General features: G+C 42.2%; 1 protein-coding gene across 1 annotated transcript in view; it reads right to left on the reverse strand.

The window, feature by feature from the left end:
* The window catches only part of Ankrd6 (ankyrin repeat domain 6), a 212,882-nt gene that overhangs the window by 57,066 nt on the left and 130,347 nt on the right, over positions 1 to 25,469 (reverse strand). The window contains 1 exon segment of the mRNA XM_047557568.1: positions 2,577 to 2,841. Coding sequence (XP_047413524.1) covers positions 2,577 to 2,696 — 120 coding nt within the window. The 5' untranslated portion in view covers positions 2,697 to 2,841.

Here is a 25,469-nt window from a genome sequence, read left to right on the forward strand (position 1 = left end):
AAAAACTTCTGGAGATGGATGGTGGCAAGTTGTACAACATGATTGTACTCAATGCCACCAATTGTAAATTTAAATTAAAATGAACTGGGCTGGGCAGTGCATGCCTGCAGCCCCAGCAACTCGAGAAGCTGAGGCGGGAGGATCAGAAGTTCAAGGCCAGCCTTAGCACCTTAGTGAGACCCTGTCTCAAAAATAAAAAAGGAGTGGGGATGTAGCTCAGTGATTAAGGGCCCCTGGGGTTCAATCCTCAGTAGCAAAAACAACAATAAAAAAACCCATAAAGGGTTGGGGATAAGAATGGGGAGTGATAGTTAGTGGTTATGAAGTTTCTTACTGGGGTGATAGAAATGTTCTAAATTAGAATGTGGCTAAAGTCTTCTCAGGCTGCCAACAACAGAAATTTCTCATAGTTCTGGAGGCTGGGAAGTACAAGATTGGGGAGCCAGCATGTTTGGGTTTTGGTGAGTCTCTCTTCCTAGCTTGCTGATGGCCCCCTTCTTTTCGTGTCCTCACATGGCCGGGAGGAAGAATAAGCTCTCTGGTATCTCTATTCATACGGACATTTATCTACCAGTCACGGGGACCCATGCTCATGACCTCATCACAGTCTACCTCCCAAAGGGCCCGTCTCCAAATTCTACCGCATCAGGGATCAGGGTTTCAACACATGAAAGGTGGGGGACAATCCAGTCCACAGTAGTGGTGACAGTTACACAATTCTGTAAATACACCAGAAATTACTGAATTGTACATTTAACAATGGGTGAGCTTCTCAGCCTGTCAAGTATACCTCAGTAAAGCTGTTTTGTCTTCATTGTGGCAGCTCTCTCAATTTAGGACAGGCTCATGGTGTGGCTTCCTCATTTAATGGAAGGAAAACAAATGGCCCACTAAAATCACCTGTAGGACGCTAAGTCCTAACTCAGTGCAGTGGTCCAGAGACAGCAACAGAAGGAAACTTAAGCTCTCACTGTTTATGGCAGCACTGGGAATCAAGCTCAGGGCCTTTGGCCTGCCAGGCAAGCGCTCCACCACTGAGTTACATCCTAACCCCAAAAGCTTTTTTTTTTTTTAATGCAAATGAAGTTTATATTAAAAACTTGCAGATGCCAGGCATGGTGGTGCATACCTGTAAACCCAGCAACTTGGGAGACTGAGAGAGGACTGCAAGTTCAAAGCTAGCCTCAGCAATTTAGCAAGGCTCTAAGCAACTCAGTAAGATCCTGCCTCTAAATAAAACATATAAAAGGGTTAGGGATGTGGTTAAGCACCCCTGGGTTCAATCCCCAGTAGAAAAAAGAAAAAAAAAAAAAAACCTTGCAGAATATGTACTTTAATTAAGTTAGTGCTATTATTACAAACTTTCCGGGTTGTTAGAGTATACATTTTACAGTTGCAGAAACTGAGGCTCAAAAAAGCTAGGCAACTTGTACAATTAGCAAACGAAGCAGAAATAAAACCTGTGAGTACATGCCCTAACTACAGAGTTTATACACTCTCTTGTTTGTGATTGCCTGGGTCCTAAAGAGCACTATGGGCAGAGCACAAGATTCCAGGGTTAAGGCTACTCCACATTCAGTTATAGACAATTTATGTCTGTGCATCTCACTGTTAGGCTCCATGGGTAACCTATAAGTAGCTCACAATTTTCTCCTTCTAGAAACCTGCGTGCAATTCAGAAAGTATGTATGAGTAACTGAAAATAGGAACTGGCCAATCTCTGATCTAGGAGGCTAGACATTAACAAATGATACTGTCTGAAAATTAAAATCCTTTTTCTCTACAGCTCTCTGGTGTGGCCTGGAGGGTGGGCTTAAGAGACTGACTCCCTAAGTACAACTTGCATTTCTGCCTGGGCAAGTTACTCAAATCCCTTTGTGCCTCAGTTTCCTCATTTCCACAGTGATGGTGAGAAGAGAACCTCCACTAGAGGGCTGTGTACTGTAAGCTAGGTAAGTGGTCACCATTGGTGATCCTCCACAGGTGTATCTGAACTTGACATCTAACTGCACAGAACTGCCTTTTCTTGACTTTGCTACAAAACTGCCTTTGACCAATATGTTCTCTTGTCTGCCATGGTATCATCCATTAGTGAAGGGGAAGCAATGCCCACCATAGTTTTCCATACATTTTTCATTGACTCCTATGAAATCAAAACCCATAGAGGTGGTGGTGGTCATTTGTGTACACGGGGACAGTGAGACTATGCGGTGGGGGTTTCCCCAACCACTAGCAAGCCCTAGGAAGTCTATCTAATGTGATTATCATACACTCTGCCCAGTGAGCTTTTGTGTCCTAACTACTCCCAAGAAATCTCTGGTCCATTTGACTAAAAAAAGTAGGTAAGAAAAAGCCACGCTGTGATTTTAAAGACTGTCACATGCTAATTACAAGTTACCTCATTTGAAAGATGCCAATGAAAGCCTTCGTAATACCCCTCCTTCCTCCCCCAAACCTGTCACAAGACCAAAAGCCAGTTCTTTGAAAGCTGTGCACCAAATACAACAGTTTTATGGACAACGGTTAAGAGGTAGGCTAGTTCCCAGGGAATGGTTGCAGCGTTTCCTTCTTGTTACCTTGGTAACCGCTACCTTGGCGCCCTTGTTGATGAGCTGAACCACATTCTCTGTTTGGCCTTTGTACGCAGCTATGAGAAGGCGTTCTGAAAGCGCAGCGACCGCATCCTGCTGGCTCATGAATTAGGAGAGAAAGAGGTTTTCGGCAATACGGTGGACAAGTTCCTTTGGCTCAACACGAAGCCACTGGCCTGGGCTGGCACCCACGGGTACGGATGTTCACGATCATTGGAAGTTACCTTTTTTACTATGCCATCTTCAGGACCTAGGGATTACAAAACAAAGCTGCAATCAGTGTCATTTGACACACAAGTACACAAGAAGCCATGCCTCTTCTGACTCAAGGGCATTCTGCTGGTTGCACACTGCAGAGAAGGAAGCCAGGGGAGACAGGACATGTGGCAGCACACACTCCCAGCAAAACCCCTGAACAGAGCTTCCAAGTGGAAGGCAGAATGTGCCAGGCCCCCTTCTCTTTCTCCCACTTCAGCAATATTCTCCAAAGGAGTATGACCAGGACTGTGGGTTGGCTCTGCATTTCTGTCCTGGGTAGAAGAGGCCTGATATAATCTCCCAGACACGAGCTGGTTCACACACCCACCTCCAGCGGATAACCATACTGTGTGTCATTACCAACAACCTTCTGGACCAGGTTTTCTGGGTCCACCACAGCTGACCTGCTGATTCACAAAGGCAGGCTGAGGCTGGTGGACCACACCTCACAGAGACTGACAGATGGGATCTCTCCCTGGGGTTTTCTCCCTGCACTCCTTGTAGTTGTCTCCCTTCATCCTGTTCTTACTGTAACAGTACAGTCTCCCGAGTTCTGGAACAGATGGAGAGCTGGGCACAGGCCCACTGACTCCCAGTTCCAGATTGTTGAAACAATCCACCTTGGGACCCACGTGATGCTAAATATGACAGCAGCTCTGCCAGTTTAGGAGAGGTTCATGGTGTTGCTTCCTCACCTATTGGAAGGAAAACAAATGGTCCACTAAAATCACCTACAGGACACTAAGTCCTGACCGAGCAGCAGTCCAGAGGTAGCAACCAGAAGTAAACTTACACTCTTCTTTCTACCCAGTGACCAAAATGAATAGGATTTTAAAGACTGTCCTCTTCTCGGTAGCCCCAGCCACCATTAGACCAAGACAAAGCCACTGATAATGATTTCAAAGGGGAAGAGTTCTTTGGTCAGAAAGAAAAGATGCTCAAAGGTCTAACTGACTTCTGCTAGGAAAACAGGAAGTAAGGACTTCTTTGTGTTTACAACCACCTATTAAAACATCAACATATATGAATGGAAATAAAATTCTATATCCAAAGAATACCATTCTTCAACCCAGACCATACCACACCTTCCAATTCTAAAGGTCTGGAAGATACCGGCATCTTTTACAATTGCTTCCAGGCAAACTCAATGATTCTGTCAGTCTCTAGCGTCTAAGGAATTTATCGGGACCTGACTGGGAAAGGTCTTGGTCCCATTGGGTTTGGGCAGTCATCTGGCCAACCATCCTGGGAGACCGGGGTTAAGGACCCACACAGAGAGCAGACATAGGACATCCCTCTGCCAGGACTGTGGTGGGGATTACAAATGGCATTTTATTACAGAAAGTGTGAGCCAAATATAAATACTGTAACTTTAGAAGGATAACTGTTATGCTCACACAACCAATTTGTGCATTATTACATTATTCTTATTGTCCTCCATTTCTTACCCAAAATGCAGGTAAAGGGTAGCAAGGAGAGAAGGACAGAAGGTAACCCATCCTGCTCCTGCTCACTAGACTCATTAGAAGCACAACAATTGTGAAGGTGCGGTTCAAAGCCGGGGAAGCCTCGAGTAGCCACGGTCACAGATCCTTGGGATGCATCCGAAATATTTCTGAATAAACAGGTCAATGAAAGAATAAACTTAAGACTCAAAAACACAGATGGAGCAAGGAATGCCTTTGAAAGTTCCCACAGCCACACTGTTTGGGCTTTATGCTTTCTAAATTGTCACATTATTTGGAAGTGATCTATTCATCAACATAGGTACATTGTCTTTTTACTCAAACCAATTACACCAAGTTTCTGCTCTATTTAACAAAATACTGCAAAATCACTCCAGGACCTAATGCAGGGAAAATACACAATATTAGCCATGGCTTCCTAAATGATCTCCTTCCTCACATATTCTCCCCTTTACCTACCCGTTATCTCTGTACACTCAAACTTACCCTCCACCCATTCCATTCCAGAACCTTTTCTGCAATGAGTATTTGAGTCAAGTCCAATGGCTCAGTTTATACAAAAATTATCATGTGAAAATTCTACTCCATAGCTTAGCTCCTAAGGATACAGACCTCAGCTGCAACCTCAGCTGAGGTCACGAGCTCACACCAGCAGTACTGCTCAGCCTCCTCAGTAAAGGACATAAGATCCCACTGGCCTCAGGTGTATTGATGGCCACTCCCCTCTCACCCTGTCTCATGCAACAAATTCAGCTGCTCAGATACTCAGACTAAAGTCAGAAGTTCTTACAGCCATAGCTGTGGACTGAAATAGCATTGTTTAGATGATTGCCATTTAAATGTCCAACCAACATCACTATTCATTTTTATAGAAAAACGCTACAGTGTTGAGAAAAATGCTGGTTGTCCAGAAACATCATTTCGTTTTTTTGCTTTTCAGTTACAGCTATTTAAGAATCCCCTTTACCTCTGTCCCACCACCACCACCCATACACCCATAGAACAGCTTCCAGGAGAGGTGGACTGGGAAGAAAGAGGTAATCTCTCTCCCCAACCCCCATCAGAGTTGCACAGAAAACTGCCTGCAAAATGAGGACCAAATGCCAGGTTTCCGATCCCTCGTCTGCTGCTAACACCATCTCTATGTACTTGGACATCTCGAGCTCATTCTCAATTTAAGTACGGTCACGGCCTCAGTGCTGGGACCGCCAGCATTCATCTACAGGTGCATTCACACACAGGGTGAGTATGAAAGGATCATAGCAGCTGAGTCTTCTCTGCTTCCTGTCTCCTCCTGCACCCTCACTTGGAGGGAGAAGATGTTCTGCTTCTCATCTGATGCCTGGAAACCAACAGATCAGGCTGGACAGAGCCAGGTGAGGGCCAAGGGGTAAAAGGGACAACCCCCTACAGTGTAATACAAGAGTGGTAACCAGTTTGCAGTCAGTGAGTTAACTCCACTGCCAACCTGTTGGATAGCCTGGTGGTAGCAGCCCCATTCCCTCATTAATTCTGGGTTTCCTCTTCCAAATAGATAGCTATCATTCGAGACATTGTCCACTCCTGACAGTGAGGAATTTCTTCTGCCCCAAGCCCATCAATGACATCCCTCTTTGTCACAATGCTCATTTTTCACAGTGTTCTGGAAGAAAACCTTAAGTGCAAGCATGCTGCCCATTTTTAACCAGAAAGGAAATACATTCGTAAGCACAAGTATGTAATGAGCACCCCAAATCCAGAAAGGAACTCGGCTTCCTAAGAAAGCTTACCCTCTTCCCAGCCCATGGCCCATTTTCATTGTTTTCCAATTTGCCAATTCCTTTGTCTCTTATCACAAATGCCAGAGGGTCACACAGCTGCTTGGTCTGTGATGTGATAGGTTTTCTTTATACAGCAAAAGGTCTTTGAGGTTTGCTTTTGCTGTTTTCTTGCAGATTTATATAAGATCGCCTGGTGCCAAAATCCCAAAGCCACTATATTCAGTCCCCTGACAGGCAAAATATTCTAGGAGGAGACCTTCAAAAAAAGTCCCAGACAGGCATTATGCACAACCCGCCCAGAGACGGCCCCCAGGCCCCCAGCACCGGTGGTTAGGCAGCGCCACCAGTCATAATAACCAGCTTCACTCCCAATGCTCCAAATCCTGTGTTGAGAGATTGTACTCACATCTGGGGGTCTGTCCTCCCTGTTCTACATCATGTTCTCTTTCTGGAGAACTGCGGTCAATTCTTTGCTGGCGAGATCATTAGCTTCCTAGGGCCGTCACTCCCAGTGGGTCTGCAGTGATTTACCATACACCGCTTGCAGCCTTTTTTTCTTTCTGCCGACGCTGGCCACACCACATCTAAAGGCTGATTAAGACATCCATTCAGCTCGCAGTGTTTTGTGGCTTGCCAGCCTGATCACTGCTTCTGAAAGTGTTGGGTCTTCAGATCTTGTTGGACTGCTTCCTCCTGCCGGCAGAGGACCTGTAACACTGCTTGGATGGAAGAGCCAGGAAACGATTCACGGATCAGCAGAACGTTTCTGAATGATGCTCAGATGACGGAGAAATGAAGTTTGCATTCTCTGAGCAGTAATGCCAGGAAGGAGGGAGGAGGCAGGAAGGGTCAAAATCTGTAACAAACTGTCTTCATGATAACAGGGGAATGCTCCCCGGTGGGCCCCAGGAGTGCAGTCCACTCACAAGGGAGCTCCTGCGCAGTGACTGGGCAGCACAGGAGCTGGGGTCTGACTGAGCAGCCATCCCTGACATTTGCAAATCCGGTTTGCCTCACAAACTCTCCTCTACAGGCTCCATGGTGGAGGAGGAAGAGAGGAAAGGACCCCTTCGGAATCTTTTACAATGCTGCCGTGCCACAGAGCAGGTGTGCCCTTGCAGCCCACTTGTTGAAGCAACTGAAACTTCCCACCTGGAGAGATCATAGGAAGGAAGAAGACTTTTGTTTTGGCTTGAGTCAGCATCCTCACATTTTCCTGTTTCTAAAGATAGAATCAGTGGCCCAGAGATAGGGAAATTACTCTGTCAACACAAACCTTCTGACCACATTTTTCTCCCAAAGCCCTGAGGCTAACAGATCCTGTGGGCAATGGAATAGGATTCTACTCTGGCCATTCGTTGGCTTATACCAAGGGCAAAACAGGCTGGGACTCTGGCCAGTGCACTGCAGAGAAGATGAATTCCAATGGGGAAGCAAATTGCCAGAAAAATAGAGCTTTTTCTTCCACCTTTTCCCCTTTTTTGATACTGGGGATTAGACCCAGGGGTGCTTAACCACTGAGCCAGATACCCAGTACCCGCCCCCCTTGTTTTTTCCAAGACAGGATCTCACCAAGTTGCTGAGGCTGGTTTCAAACTTGAAATCCTCCTGCCTCAGCCTCCCAAGTCACTGGGATTACAGGCCTGTGCCACCGTACTCAGCAAGCATTTTCTTTTTGATATATATATATATATATATTTAGTTGTAGATGGACACAATACCTTTATTTTTATGTGGTGCTAAGGATCGAACCTGGTGCCTCACATGTGCTAGGCAAGTGTTCCACCTCTAAACTACAGCCCCCGTCCCCAAGATTTTTCTTTTTTAATACACAAAACTTGTACCAGTTACCCCAAAGCAATCACTACTAGAATACTGTGGTCACCACCACTGGAAGATAAGTAAGGTTACAACAGACATGATGTGATTCAATCCTCACTTGGAAGAATCTCATCATCTAGCCACCAATAAGCCACAATTAGGGCCCAAAAGACCAGGTGCCAGAAGAGAAAGACAAACTGAATACAACACAAATACAAAGCAAGCAGTGGTTTGTTTCCTGGAAGTTCCCAGGACATTTCCTCCTGAGAATATCTCCTCCCACAGGTAGAGACCCTTAACAAAAACTGTCCACAGGAACAGACAGCGCTGACTGCTCATGGAGATTGGTGTCCAGGAGGGTTCTCTCAAAAAAAAAAAAAAAAACAGAGCGGAGGTACTCCCCCTTAGCAAGCTTCTGACTCATTCTGTACAGCCCACCACTGCAAAGCAACAGGTATGTCTAAGTGCAGTAACTCTTCTGAATCTGACAGCTACCAAATATTTTAAATAATAACCATCATTGCAGGGGGCATAGAGTCTGTTGCAGTAAAAGCTGGATGACACCTGGATATCTTTGGGAAACCTAGTACATACCCTCTCATTAAAAGCTGCTTACAGGTGTAAAAAATCACATAGGAGAAAGGGAAAAATCAAGAATGTGAAGAGAGAGAAAATATTTGCCACCCACACCTGATATAGAGCATTAATCTCCAGGATACGTGAAGAACTCAAAAAACTTAACACCAAAAAAAAAAAAAAAAAAAAGCCCAATAAATAAATGGGCAAGGAAACTGGGCACTTAACAGAAGAAATATGATCAGTCTATAAATATATGAAAAAATGATCAACATCTCTAGTGGGTACAGAAATGCAAATTAAAACTACACTGAGATTTCATCTCACTCTAGTCAGAATAGTAATTATCAAGGATACAAGTAACAATAAATTTTGGCAAGGATATGAGGAAAAAGGCACACTCATATATTGCTGGTGGGACTGCAAATTGGCGCAACCATTATGGAAAGCAGTGTGGAGATTCCCCAGAAAACTTGGAATGGAACCACCATTTGACCCAGCTATCTCGCCTTGGTCTTCTCCCAAAGGACTTAAAATCAGCCTATTACATTGATGCAGTCACATCAATATTTGTAGCAGCTCAATTCACAATAGCTAAACTATGGAACCAACCTAGATGCCTTTCAACAGATGAATGGATAAAGAAAATGTGGTATACATACACAATGGAATATTACTCAGCCATAAAGAGATATGAAATTATGGCATTTGCAGGTAAATGGATGGAACTGGAGACTGTCATGCTCAATGAAATGAGCCACTCCCAAAAAAACAAAGGTCAAATGTTCTCTCTGATACGTGGAGGCTAACTCACAGTAAGTGGAGAGGGTAGGGAAGAATAGAAGTGCATTGGATTAGACAAATGGGGATAAAGGGAAGGGAGGAGGAATGAGAATAGGAAAGTTAGCAGAATGAATCAGACATTACTTTTCTATGTTCATATATGAATACGTGACCAATGTAATTCCACGTCATGCACAACCAGAAGATGAGAAGTTGTACTCCATATATGTATAATATGTCAAAATACATCCTACTGCATGTATAACTAAAAAGAATTTAAGGACACATCACTCAATAAAGATGTTACCAACGAAAGGCTTGTGATGTAGAGATCTTCTTTTTTCATGCAGGATAATAACTTACTGAGCGACCAGCACTGCTAGATCACCACAGCCTCCAAGTGGAGGCTGGGCACTCCCATCACTTAGCAACTGAGCACATATATTGCTCAAACTTCAGTCCACCATCCTCCCTGCTGGGCAGTCTGCCATCCCCTCTTGCCCCTACACCATATGATCATTTACTCATCTGTTGCACACAGTTTTCTATAGGCTCCTGCCATGGACTGAATTGTATCTCCCCAAATCCTCAAGTTGAAGCCTAACTCCTAGTGTGGATGTATTTAAAAATAGGAGATGATTAAGGTAAAATGAGGTCATGAGAGCAGGACCCTGATCTGATAGGATTATGTTGCTGTAAAAAGAGACACCAGAGAGTTCACAGGTAGATGTGCCTTACCAACCTTTGTCCCTCCGCAGTGGAAAGGCCACGTGAGGTCAAAAGAGCCATTTGCAAGCCAGAAAGAGCCCTCATCAGAAATTGGACCCTGCTGGACTTCAATCTGGGACTTTCAGCCTCTAGAACTGGGAGAAGATAAATCTGGGTTACTCAAGCCCCTCAATCTGTAGTATTGTGTTATGGTGGCCTGAGCAGACAATGACAGCTCCTCTCAAGTATAGCTGTTACTGGTACAAGATCTACCTCCTGGTTAGACTGAACTTGTTCCAGTCATCTTTTCTCCCTAGTGCCTGGAACACAGTTGGCCTTTAATGTCCATTAAATGGACAAGAAAACAACTAATAATCAGTGACTTTTTATAGTCATTAATTGAGCCTGTGGATTACATAAGAAAGAGGAGTGGTTGCAGTGGTGCATGCTGATAATCCCAGTGACCAGGGAAGCTGAGGCTGGAGAATCACAAGTTCAAGGCCAGTCTCAGCAACTTAGGGAGATCCTGTCTCAAAATAAAAAATAAAAAGAACTGGGGATGTATAGGAGTGACAAAGCACCCCTGGTTCAACCCCAATACAGAGAGAGTTGGGGAAGTGGGGAGGGAGGGAAGGAGGGGCAGGTATCTATCCAGGCAGTTCATCGTTTTCCTTTCTAAACAGATGAGGCAGGTTATGGCTTCAAACCCTCTTAAAGATTTAAAAAAAAATGTGTCATTCTCCTCTCTCCCTTTCTCCCCAAAATAGAAGCCCACAGTTCTTGGGGCCAGAAGAACTACTCATCTTGTGGCAGCCCTTAGTGACATAGGTCTGTCAGCACTGATGCAGTGGACAGCGCCACAGCCTCTTGGAATTTTCTTCTCAACCCCCTGAAACCCTGCTGGGCAGAAATGCTAAAGATGATCAAAAGAGCAACACCAAATAACAGCAAAACCATCACTGCAAAGTCTAACTCACACAGTCATAGCCCAGCTCCTGACCACTCCTCAAAACTGCTTTGATCTGGCTTAGTTCTGCCCCCTTTTTTTTTTTTTTCTTCTAAAACTTTGTTATTTATTTTGTATTTACTAAAGAGATGGCATAAGAACTTTGGGAACTGAGAGAGAAATAACTCCTACTTAGTGCTAAGGGAGAGGAAGTCAGTGAAGTTTTCACAGGGAAGGTTTTGGAGGCTGTATAGGATTTTGTGAGGCAGAGAAGTAGGGGAAGGCACAGGCAGAGGTAACAGCAAGAATAAAGGCAGAGTGCCCTGAAAGACCATGGAATGAGTAAGAAAGATGAGTGAAGAGACAACTGCAGCTGGCAGCTTCCAACAAAAGGGCAATGACCAGATGTTAGAAAATCAGGCAGCAGTTGGGTCATGAAAATGTTCATTCATATCATGCCCAAGAAACTGCACTGTCTTTGTGACTGAAGCCCTGGAAACTGGTAAGCAGAAGAGTGACTAGTCACATGTTTGCTCTACTTGGAAAGCAGGCATACTGAATTAGATTAATTATAATTATGGGTTTATTCTATACTCTCAAGATGGCAAGTACATGGTTTTTCCTTCCTCATTTACTTCTTTTATTCTTTCTTTTTAATAGACTTTTATAGAATACTCAGGTTTATAGAAAAACTGAGCTGAAAGTACAGAGTTCCCATACAGACCTTCACCCTTCCTCACCCATCCAGTTTTTCTTCTTAGTAACAACTTATATTAATGTGGTATGTTTGGTACATCAATGAGCTGGTGTTGACAGATGGTTAACTAAAGTTCAAGGTTTACATTAGGGTTCACTCTGTTATACAGTTCCATTGATTTTGACAAGTATTCAGAATAATGTGATTGCCCTAAAAATCTCCTGTGTTATATCTGTTCATTTCTCCCTTGTCCCACTTCCAAAATCCTGATCTTTCCATGGTCTCTCTAGTTTTATCTTTTTCATACTGCAATACAACTAGAATCATAGTGTTGCAGATTGTTTTCTTTCACTTAGCAGTATGCTTTTAAGGTCTCTCCATGTCTTTTTGTGGTTTGATAGCTCACTTCTTTTTAATGATGAATAATATCCCACTGTATAGATGCGTCCTAGTTGGATTTCCCATTTATATTTCGAAGGACTTTTTAGTTGCTTCCAAGTTTTGACAAGTATGCATACAACTTCTATAAACATCCACGTGCAGGTTCATTGTGTGCACATATTTTCATCTTATTTGAACACCCAGAAGTAAAATCACTGGACACAACAGTATTCAGCTATGTGAGAAACTACTGTACTATCTTCCAGTATGGCCACAGTACTTGCATTCCCACAAGCTAGTTTTACATTGACCTACTTGCCAAAGGCAATGGCAACTTTTCTTGTTTCTCTGTTGCATTAGACACTGCTACCATCCCTCCATCATGGAACTTCCTTCCTTCCTTGGTTTCTGTGACCCGCTCTCTCCTCCTACCTTAGGCTGCTTCTCTCGCTGAAGGGCTCTTCTTTAGCTGGTGCCTTAAATTTTGCAGATCCCAGAGAGTCTTGGTTATCTTCTCTGCTTGTTGTCTTCTCTAGAAGATCTCAGTACTTCCTTTCCTTGCTGCCCACATCCTCTTCTGCTGCCTAGATACAGATTTCTCCAAGTCTTCTTTAGCCTTATTCACTTTTTCTGAAGCTCTATATTTAAACTCAGTCACCCAACAGGCATTTTACATGGATGTCCCCTGTCAACATGTTCACACCAAATTCCCATCTTTCTCTGCAAACCCTTCCTTCTCCTGCATCCTCACACCTTGGTAAGGGGCTCTGTTATGGTTTGGATATGAGGTGTCCCCCAAAAGTTGTGTTTGTGCAGGAATACTCAAAGGTGAAATGATTGGATTATGAGAGCTATAACCTAATCGGTCGACCTTAGTTTGAATGTACTGAATGGGTAGTAACTGTAGGCAGGTGGGGCGAGGCTGGGGGAGGGAGGTCACTGGGGCATGCCCCAGAAGGACTGGTCTTCCTGCAGCGTCTCCTCTTCTTCCTTGCTGTCATAAGCAGGACAGATTTCCTCCACTAGGCCGTTCCCCCATGATGTGCTGCCTCGTTGGAGTCAGCCATATGCAGATTGAGACCTCTGAAACCGTAAGACCCAAATAAACTTTCCCTCCTCTGAGTTGTTCCTGTCAGGCAGTTTGGTCACAGCAATGGAAAAGCTAACCAAAACTAGACTCCATCTTTCATCTAGCAACTTATTTCTCTAACAATCTTGTTTCTTCTTCTTCTTCCTCTATCCCTACATTCAATAAAATCACCAAATCCTCCTGTTTGAGACAGTAAGGCATAGAAATTAAAAATTTCCTTTTTTTTAAAAGACAGTATCTTGCTACATTGCTCAGACTAACTGAACTCCCAATCCTCCTGCCTCAGTCTCCTAAACTTGGAATTACAGACACGAGCCACCACAGCAAGCTAGGATAAATTTCTCAATGACTCTATGCCCATTTATGTGTGCAATACAGAAAAAAAATATTTCTTATCTTATTGGGTGGTTGCAAAGATTGAATGAGACAATGAACATTCTACATGATGCTTGGCACACAGTGTTCAGTAAAAATAAGCATGGTTGTGTGGCTACTTCTTGAGTGTTCCTTGACCTGTTTCTTCTTCTCTAGCTGCACTTTGACTGCCTTGATTCTGGTTGTCAGTATTTCTTATGTAGGCTACCACTGTGGTCTCTAACTGGATACCAAAAATATTTTTTGAAATTGTTTGTGATCATCTAAACTGAGAAAACATGAGGAGAAAGATGAAGTAGGTTTTTAACTTATGTATGGGAATTTGCTTTAGCAAATGGATGGGTTTCTACATAGGGAAAAATAGAAGCCAAGGTCAGACTAATGTTCACAATTCAGATAGTGAAGATACTTTGGCTTAAAATGTATCTTCAATAAAAAAACTTTATACAAGTCAACACACCTGGCCAGAGAACCACTGAGATTAAACTAGACTCCCAAGAAAGACTGAGCTATTGAGTCATTCTCTCTCCTCTATGGATCTGAGATCAAGGTGACAATAAAAGAATTTCCTTGTCTGATCTTTCAATATTAGTAGAAAGGAGGAAATAAGAAAGGGACCCTTCTCCTTCAGTTTGTTTCAACATGAACTGAATCTGCACGTCAAGCCATTCTGCCACGTGGATCTCCCTCCCACCACCCACTCCCTCTTCCACCTTAACTTATGTGATCATTTATGAGAGAGTGCTCTTTTCACAAAACACATGTGATCATGTTCCTTCTCTGCTTATAACCCCCCAGGGATCACATTCCCCCAATGAACAAAGTCCAGTGATACTCCAACTCATGCATGGTCTGGACCCAGCCTCTGTTCCCTACCACCTCTTCTGATACCCCTCCCTGCATCCTGCACCCCTCCTGACCACAGGAGTGTTTAGAATACCTTGAAAGCACCATCCTGTCATTTTTAAAAAAACTTATTTATATTTTAATTTTTTACAGACTACATTTTGAGTCATTGTACACAAATGGGGCACATCATTTCGTTTCCATGGTGGTACACAATGTAAATTCATACCATTCATATAATCATACATGTACATGGGTAATGATGTCTGTCTCAGTCCACCATTTTTCATTCCCTCCCTCACTTCCCTCTACATAATCCAAATTCCTCAATTCTTCTCTCACTCCCTACACCCCCACTCCCATTATATATCATTCTCCACTTATCAGGGAAAACATTTGGCCTTTGGTTTTTTGGGATTGGCTTATTTCACTTAGCCTGATATTCTCCAATTCCATCCATTTATTTGCAAATGCCATCATATCATTCTTCTTTATGGCTGAATAATATTCCATTGTGTATATATACCACAGTTTCATTATCCAATCATCTGCTGAAAGGCATCTAGGTTGGTTCCACAATCTAGCTATTGTGAACTGAGCTGCTATAAACATTGATGTGGCTGCATTTCTGTAGTATGCTGATTTTAAGTCCTTTGGGTATAAACCAAGAGTGGGATAATTGGGTCAAAAGGTGAGTCCATTCCAAGTTTTCTGAGCATTCTCCACACTGTTTTCCAGAGTGCTGTACCAATTTCCAACTCCACCAGCAATGTAAAAGTATACCAGACCTTAAACTATACTACAAAGCAATAGTAACAAAAACAGCATGATATTGGCACCAAAATAGATAGGCAGACCAATGGTACAGAATAGAAGACACAGAGACAAATCCACATAAATACAGTCACCTAATACTAGACAAAAGAGCCAAAAATATCCTGTCATTTTTGCTTATAATTCTCTTTAGATCATTTCCCCAGCTCCTCATCCTTTACATGTGATTCAAAGGTGTCCTTATCTCAGAAGATTTCAGTGTTCTTCCATCCTCCAAGTTCACAAGAGTTAAAAATCACCCTAAACTCAAATATCAGCTGCCACTTATTTGGGGCAAGTTTCTTAATTACTCTCGACCCACATTCTTATGTGTAAAATAGGAACTGCGATAATTTTTACCCATTGGGTTGTTGTAAAAATGAGACCAGTACAAAATAAGGGGTTTTGTTTTTGTTTGTTTTTTAAATCCCACTACAGTTAATTACTAGACTGAACTGCAATTATGTGATGTCCATATTGTTGGCCTCTCTTCCTGTCTTTTGATTTAAAGGATATCTCCCTCTGCCCCTCCTAAGGAGACTGCTCTAGCCAGAGAAGTCTCTGGGCTTTATGATGCAGCATTAGAGGATAGGCAGGATAGATGGGTGAGGAGGAGTTTGACTCATGGAGGAGACTAAGCCAAACTCTAAAACAAAGAGCTGGATGAAGAAAGTCATGCAGAACAGGAGACAGGGCAAGAGCTTCTAGACATTATGGAATGTGAAAATTAAAAGTAAATATGAAAATTGCTATGAGCTGGGTTTAACTTTGAGAGAAATAAATTAATGATTAAAATTACTTTGGGCTGGAGATGTAGCTCACTGGTAGACTGCTTTGTCTAGTGCACCCAAGGCTCTGGGTTCTATCCCCAGAACCCAAAAAAATTTATTTTAAAAATCACTCTTAGACCCTGGACTATACTTCTCTGAATATTTCCATACCAGCACAGGACCCTATATGACTCAAATTCTTTATAGGATTTCCCTGGTTGCCTTTTCTCTCAGCCTCTGGCATCCCTAGCAAAGGGGCTGCACTTCAGTCCCATCTTTAGCTCAATGCAAGCACACAGCCTGGCACAAGGCATGTGAACGACACATGCTTATTGACTAAGTAAACGTATCTACTGGATTATAAACTCCTAGCGATCAAGTGCTTTCTGTTATTTTCCCATATTTCCAAACTATAACAAGCTGAATGGTGACACCCCCAAAGATATGTGCATGTCCAAATCCCCAGAGTCTGTGAGTGTTAACTTACATGACAAAAGGGTGTGATTGTTAAGGATCCTGAAGCTAAGCACTTATGATAGATTATCTGGTAGGTCACAATCACATGTATACTTACAAGAAGAGGCAGAGAGTTTTGAGACACAGCGGGAGGAGGCAATGTGGCCCAGACAGAGTTGGAGTGATGGGACTGCAAGCCAAGGGATAACTGGGGCCGCCCAAGGACAGAAGATGCAAGGAAAGATTCACCCCCAGAGCTTCCAGGGCGAGTGCACCACCTTGATCTCAGACTTCTGACCTCCAGAATGTGAGAATATTTTTCCATTGTTTGAAGTCATGTAGTTTGTGATAATTTCTCATAGCAGCCACAGAAACGAATACGGATGCCTTACATATCAATGGATGCCCAATACTCTATCAATTGTTGGTCTCAGTCACTTATCATTGGCTGAGCTTCCTTTTTTAATCACTCACACCCCTACACACAGACTTTCATGGCCAACAGCCAAAACAGCACTTTGTTACTTCAACCTTGTAAACATTGTTGTAACAAAGATCTCTGCTCCTATCAGGGATTGACAGATTCCAGGAGTCATTCTGGCTACTTATCCCTTTAGTAATTTTATATGTGCATTTTAAATTTACATATCCATTTTATATGTACTCCTAAATGTATCCCTGCACACATTGCTTCATACATTTTTATATTCCCACATGTACAAAGCCTCTTACTCATTCCTTTGGGAAGGAGAGGACACGATGGGGAAGCACTTGATCCTGACATCATGGCAGCAGGAGAAATGGCTTGTGACAATGAGGGTGGAGAGGCTCCCTAGCTGACTCAGGCTCAGCAGTCTACCCACAGGAAACACTGCTGAACTGCAATAGAGTCATGCCATTTTCTGATTCTGTACCGAGAGCATGAAGAAAACCATGAAATTGCTCTGCTAGCCAGGAATTAAATATCTGAATGTAACCCTGCAAACATTGTTCCAAATATGGCAAAGGGTTAACATGAATGTCTGCTTGGAAGTAAATGCCAACAGTGACTCTAATTTGGTTTTCAACAGTATTCTCCTATTGTGTTCTTTAGAGGACAGAGGCCTTCTTCCAGGGCTGGAGGAGGCCTGCAGGCCAGGAAGCCCAGGGAGATCACACAATCTCTCCCAGCTAGACACACTTGCTTCTATTCATCAATGTCTGCTGTGTGATCCCCCGAAAAAGGTTGTTTCTAACTATACCAGACCTGGTTTCCACTTCAGGGGTCCCCTTTTATCCAATTTGCCTGATAGTCAAGTATTTCTTCACATGATATCTCAACACCAGAGATTCCAGATGCTGACGCACAATGCTCCTTCCTGTCATTTCCGCCAACCGACATGACCTCCTCTAAAAGCTGCAACTATCCACAAGCACGTCCAGGTCAGATATGATTTTATGCTAATATCTTACATCTCCTGCAAGAATACACATCATGGTCTGGAAACATCAGTACACTCGGCTCTCTCTACACCACCACTGGTGACAGTACTACATGGATCCCCCTTCTCAACTCTGTGCCAAACGTGGCAGAGGCAGGGGAGTAGGTAGAAAGAAGAGGAGAAGGGAGTGTTTTTAAAAGTTCACCCACAAAGTGTGGACCCTGAGAAGGATGCATAATTAACTTTCTTGGATCTTAATGTCCTTGTTTGTAAAGTGGGGTTAATAATGGTAGCTACTGACTTCATAGGATAGCTAGGATTATCAACCAAGGGTGTAGATGATAAGCACTTATGTTAGTCAGCTCTTTCCCACTGTGACCAAAATAATCTACAAGAACAACTTAGGAAGAAAAGTCTGTTTTGATTTGAGGTTTCAGAGGTTCAGATCATGGTGGGCCAACTTCATTGCCCTGGGCCAAGATGATACAGAACGTCAAGATGCAAGGGACCTGGGAAGATGGCAGAATAGAGTTCACTTCCCTGGCGGCTCCGTGATGTGAAACCAAGAAAAGCAGATGGGCAGCTTTTTGGCAAGGTGGGAGAAGGAACAAAAATTAGTGGGTGGGGGGGGGACTTTACAGAATTTAATACTGGACACTCAATACAGACTGGGGACTCAGAAGATTGAATATAATAAAAAGGAAGAAATTCCCAGTCCCACGGTCGCAGTGGTGGCTAGAGGCACAAGCGAGAATGGTCCCTCTGTGAACACAGTAAAACAACAAGGGAATTTAAAACACCTCCATTGCTGGAAAGACTGAGGCTGTAGGGGTACAGAGAGTTTAGAGATCAGAGTCACTGCCTGACTAAACAGTAAGGTGTGCTGCACAATATCCTTGCACGGGAAAGAAGCCACCATCTCTCCTGGTGGTGGGCAGAGGACAGCAGAAGGAGCCATTCTGCAGCTGCAGCGTGGGGGTCAGCAGCTGGGGGAACCAATTTCTGGAAGACCCAAGTCTGGCTCAATAAACAAGTCAGGCAAACCCACCCTGCGCAAGAGAGAGTATACCTAAGTGACTAGGAGAAAATCTAACATGGAGAGAGGTTTACACAGGGAAATACTGATCACAGAAACCCACATGGCTTCCCCCTCCTCTTTCAATCTGGCTGCTTGCAGGACTGGTTCAATAAAGAAGAACCTGACTGGGAATGTGAAAGGGCAGTGGGGGTGGGACAGGTTGAGTTTGGAGACTAAATCAGAGACCACGAATCATGGGGTCAACAGGTGACATGATACACTAAGAACTGGCTCCTACACCACAAAAGTGGAACCCAGAGGAGATTCCTGGGATGCAATCTTCCAGCATGGACCACAATCGCTAGGTCCTGGAGGTGTGCTGACACCTGGCATTCATCAATGAGTCTGGAGCATACCCATACCTAAACCCTGCCTCCAGGATTAACCCTCTCACCCTAGCAACCCCACACTGAGAATGGAGCCAGCATCAGATTCCAGATAACACAACCTAATTGCTGAGAAGGGAAGTTGAGAATCTTTTGAATTCCAATAGAAACAATTGCTCAATTTTTCATTGAGTTTTTTTCTTCTTTTTCTTCTCACATTTCTACCATTTTTGAAACCAATTATTTTTCATGAATCAGTTTACTGAGGATTAGAATGGTTGAATAGTGTTTCAGTTTTGTTTTGTATTCTTTTATTTTTACTTTATTTTTAATTTTTAAAATTTCTTTTAATTAGTTATACATGACTATAGAATGCACTTTGATACATCATATATAATAGAGTATAATTTCTCATTCTTCTGGTTATACATGATGTAGAATACCAGTCATATAATTATATATGTACATGGGGTAATAATATCTGATTCATTCTACTATCGTTCTTACCCCCATATGCCTTCCCCTCCCTTCACTCCTATCTACCTAATCTAAAGTAACTCTATTCTTCCCTAGTGCTCCCCACATTGTGACTAGCATCCACCTATAAGAGAAAACATTTGGCTTTTGTTTTTTGGGGATTGGCTTATTTCACTTAGCATGATATTCTCCAGTTCCATCCATTTATTGGGAAATGCCATAATTTCATTCTCTTTAAGGCTGAGTAATAGTCTATCATATATATATATATATATATATATATATATCACATTTTTTTATCCATTCATCTGTTGAAGGGCACCTAGGTTGGTTCCATAGTTTAGCTATTGTGAAATAAGTTGCTATAAACATTGACATGGCTGCATCAATATAATATGCTGATTTTAAGTCCTTTAGGTATAAACCAAGGACTGGGATAGCTGGGTCAAATGGTGGTTCCATACCAAGTTTTCTGAGGAATCTCCATACCGCTTTCCACAGTGGTTGCACAATTTACAGTCCCACCAGCAATGTAGGAGTGTACCTTTTTCCCCACATCTTTGCCAACATTTATTGTTGTTTGTATTCTTGATAATTGCCATTCTGACTGAAGTGAGATGAAATCTTAGAGTAGTTTTGATTTGCATTTCTCTAATTGCTAAAGATGTTGAACATTTTTTCATATATTTGTTGATCGATTGTATTTCATCTTCCATGTGGGCTTAGGACTGATTTGCTTAACAAGACTCCTAAAGTGCTAGAAGTAAAATCAAGAATCAACAAACGGGATGGATTCAAACTAAAAAGTTTCTTCTCAGCAAAGGAAACAAAGAATGTGAAGAGAGAGCCTACAGAATAGGAGAAAATCTTTACCACATGCACCTCAGATAAAGCACTAATCTCTAGGACATATAAAGAACTCTAAAACACCAAAACACCAAAAACACAAATAACCCAATCAATAACTGGGCTAAGGAACTGAACAAACACTTCACAAGTGTTTGTTCACAAGAAATACAATCAATCAACAAATGGATTTTTAATTTTCTTAATATTTACATTATATATTTCCTCCCTTATCTGTTTCCCTTGATTCTTTCTCTTTTCTACTATTAGCCAACCTCTATTATTTCCTCTTTCACTCTTCCTTTAATTTACTTCTATCTTCGCTCCTCCTTCCTTATAAACATCACATCTTACACCACTTCTGTTCTCTTTGACCACAATTTAAAATCATAAACCCTTTGGCAAACTTACTACAGGAAATAACTGAACATATCATTTCTGTTTATTGTGACAAAACTGTAGACATCTTAATAGGAACTATTTGGTTTAAGGCTATGTATTGTTTGCATTGGTTGCTGTTATTATTTGTCTCTGCCTTAAAGGCAAGGTACTAGTAACCTTTAGGAACGAACACTGTATGTCTACAGGGTAGAAACTGTACTGCCTCCTCAGATCCACACTGCTGGATGCATAGACACACAAACGACATGAAAAAAACAAGGGAAAAAAATGGCCTCAAACAAACCAAGATGCTCCAATAATAGAATCCATTGATACCACAGTTGAAGGAATATCAGAGAAGGAGTTTAGAATGTACATAGTTAAACTGATCTATGAGGTAAAGGAAAATGTAGGGAGTAAAATCAGAAAGAAGATTCAGGAGGTGAAATATCACTTTAATAAAAAGACAGAGATTATAAAAAAAGGAATCAAGCAGAAATCTTTAAAATGAAGAAAATAAACAAAATTAAAAATTCAATGGAAAGTATCACCAACAGACTACTACTTGGAAGACAGAACCTCAGACAATGAAAACCAAATATATACTCTTGAAAATAAAGTCAGCGATCCAAGATGGCGGCCTAGAGGGAGACTGCACCCCCAGTCGCTCCAGAACCCTGGAGTTAAGAAGGGGAGGCATTGAGAGACTCGGACTGAAATAGAGCCACGGGTGAGTCTGCCCACTGGGTAAAGCTCGGCCCGGGTGGCAGGCCCAGATAGAGGTGGCTTATCGGAGCCGGGCAGGGCAGCTAGAGTCATTCACAGGCAGCCCTGCGCACTCCGGCGGTGGGCCCCGCCCACACAGCCAGCTTCTCCAGGTTCTCGGAACGGAACTGGCCCGCTAGTGAGAGCCTTTCTGACCAGAACAAGCTCCGAGTCCCGGAGCCCCTGCAGCGCAGCGTACTCCGGCAACGAACCAGCGGAGAGCCGCGATCAGCAAGCAGCCTCTGGGATTAGGGCAGGGCAGCCAGAGACCTCTTCAGGCGGCTCGGCCCACTCCGGCTGCAGGCTCTCTTCACGGGGCGATCCAAGATGGCGACCTAGAGGGAGACTGCACCCCCAGTCGCTCCAGAACCCTGGAGTTAAGAAGGGGAGGCATTGAGAGACTCGGACTGAAATAGAGCCACAGGTGAGTCTGCCCACTGGGTAAAGCTCGGCCCGGGTGGCAGGCCCAGATAGAGGTGGCTTATTGGAGCCGGGCAGGGCAGCTAGAGTCTTCCCAAGGTAGCCTTCCACACTCCGGCAGTAGGCTCCTCCCACACGGCCAGCTGCACGGCGCAGGCCCACAGTGAGAGCATTTCCGCACAGAGCCAGTTCCAAACCGTGGAACCAGTAGGGGGCTAGGGGCAGTTTTCTTCGGATGAGCTGCTTTATCAGATTCCTCCAAGACATCAGGCTACTGAAGGCTGGGAGGTGATACACTGGAAATCTACCGGGACACTATAAGCCAGTAGCGGAAAACTGCAATATCTCAGGGTCCCACTGACAACTGACCAATATGAGAAAACAAGGGAAGAAAATGTCCCAAACAAACCTAGATACTACATCAATAAAACCCAATGACAGCACAGCAGAAGAAATGTCAGAAAGGGAGTTCAGAATGTACGTAATTAAAACGATCAGGGAAGCTAATGAGGAGATGAAAGAGCAAATGCAGGCATTGAAGGAGGAGATGAAAGAGCAAATGCAGGCATTAAATGATCGCACCAATCAACAGTTAAAAGACCAAATACGGGAAGCAAGAGATCATTTCAATAAAGAGTTAGAGATACTGAAAAAAAAACAAACTGAAATACTTGAAATGAAGGAAACAATAAACCAAGTTAAAAACTCCATAGAAAGCATAACCAATAGGATAGAACACCTGGAAGACAGAACCTCAGACATTGAAGACAAATTATTTAATCTTGAAAGCAAAGTTGGCCAAACAGAAAAGATGGTAAGAAATCATGAACAGAATCTACAAGAATTATGGGATATCATGAAAAGGCCAAATTTAAGAATTATTGGGATTGAGGAAGGCTTAGAGAAACAAACCAAAGGAATGAACAATCTATTCAATGAAATAATCACAGAAAATTTCCCAAATCTGAAGAATGAAATGGAAAACCAAGTACAAGAGGCTTATAGAACTCCAAACATACAAAATTACAACAGACCCACACCAAGGCACATTATTATGAAAATACCTAACATACAAAATAAAGACAGAATTTTAAAGGCCGCGAGAGAAAAGAATCAAATTACATTCAGAGGAAAACCAATAAGAATATCAGCAGATTTTTCAATCCAGACCCTAAAAGCTAGAAGGGCCTGGAACAACATATACCAAGCCCTGAAAGAAAACGGATGCCAACCAAGAATCTTATACCCAGCAAAACTTACCTTCAAATTTGACGATGAAATAAGATCCTTCCATGATAAACAAAAGCTAAAGGAATTTACAAAAAGAAAGCCAGCATTACAGAACATTCTCAGCAAAATATTCCATGAGGAAGAGATGAAAAACAACGATGCAAATCAGCAACAGGAGGCGCTAGCCTAAAGGAATAGCCAAATAAAGGAGAAACCAAATCATGTCAAAAACAAATATGAGTCAATTGACTGGGAATACAAATCATATCACAATAATAACCCTGAATGTTAATGGCCTGAATTCATCAATCAAAAGACACAGACTGGCAGATTGGATTAAAAAGAAAAATCCAACAATATGCTGCCTGCAAGAGACTCACCTCATAGAAAGAGACACCCATAGACTAAAGGTGAAAGGATGGGGAAAAACATACCATGCACACGGACACAGCAAAAAAGCTGGAGTATCCATCCTCATCTCAGATAATGTGGACTTCAAACCAAAACTAATCAGAAGGGATAAAGAAGGACATTACATGCTGCTTAAGGGAAGCATAAATCAGCAAGACATAACAATCATAAATATCTATGCCCCGAACATTGGCTCATCCACGTACGTCAAACAAATCCTTCTCAATTACAGAATTCAAATAGACCACAACACAATAATACTAGGCGATTTTAACACACCTCTCTCACCACTGGATAGATCGTCCCAACAAAAATTGAATAAAGAAACTATAGATCTCAACAACACAATCAGCAATTTAGACTTAACAGACATATATAGAATATACCATCCAACAAAGAGCGAATACACTTTCTTCTCAGCAGCACATGGATCCTTCTCTAAAATAGACCATATTTTATGCCACAAAGCTACTGTTAGCAAATACAAGAAGATAGAGATACTACCTTGTACTCTATCAGATCATAATGGATTGAAATTAGAAATAAATGACAGAATAAAAAACAGAAACTTCTCCAATACCTGGAGACTAAATAATACACTATTATATGATGAATTGATAACAGAAGACATCAGGAGGGAAATAAAAAAATTCTTAGAAGTAAACGAGAACAAAGACACATCATATCAAAATCTCTGGGACACTATGAAAGCAGTACTTAGAGGAAGATTTATTTCATGGGGTGCATTCAAAAAAAGAAGTAGAAATCAACAAATAAATGACTTAACACTACAGCTCAAAGCACTAGAAAAAGAAGAGCAGACCAATACCAAAAGTAGTAGAAGACAGGAAATAGTTAAAATCAGAGCCGAAATCAACGAAATTGAAACAAAAGAAACAATTGGAAAAATTAACAAAATAAATAGTTGGTTCTTTGAAAAAATAAATAAAATTGATAAACCCTTAGCCACACTAACAAAGAGAAAGAGGGAGAAAACTCAAATTACTAAAATTCGGAATGAACAAGGAAACATCACAACAGACACGAGTGAAATACAAAACATAATTAGAAGCTATTTCGAAAATCTATACTCCAACAAAACAGAAAACCTCGAAGACATCAACAAATTTCTAGAGACATATGAACTACCTAAACTGAACGAGGAGGACATACACAACTTAAATAAACCAATTTCAAGCAATGAAATAGAAGAGGTCATCAAAAGCCTACCAACAAAGAAAAGTCCAGGACCAGATGGGTTCTCAGCCGAGTTCTACAAAACCTTTAAAGAAGAGCTCATTCCAATACTTCTCAAACTATTCCATGAAATAGAAGAGGAGGGAACCCTACCAAACTCGTTCTATGAAGCCAATATCACCCTGATACCTAAACCAGACAGAGACACATCGAGGAAAGAAAATTTCAGACCAATATCCTTAATGAATATCGATGCAAAAATTCTCAACAAAATTTTAGCAAATCGCATACAAATATATATTAAAAAGATAGTGCACCACGATCAAGTGGGTTTTATCCCAGGGATGCAAGGTTGGTTCAACATTCGGAAATCAATAAATGTCATTCACCATATCAACAGACTTAAAGTTAAGAATCACATGATTATTTCAATAGATGCAGAAAAAGCATTTGATAAAATACAGCATTCCTTCATGCTCAAAACACTAGAAAAAATTGGGGTAGTGGGAACATTCCTAAACATTATAAAGGCAATCTACGCTAAGCCCATGGCTGATATCATTCTAAATGGTGAAAAACT

Source organism: Sciurus carolinensis, chromosome 7 (genome assembly GCF_902686445.1).
Source record: "Sciurus carolinensis chromosome 7, mSciCar1.2, whole genome shotgun sequence".
NCBI classification, from domain to species: Eukaryota; Metazoa; Chordata; class Mammalia; order Rodentia; family Sciuridae; genus Sciurus; species Sciurus carolinensis.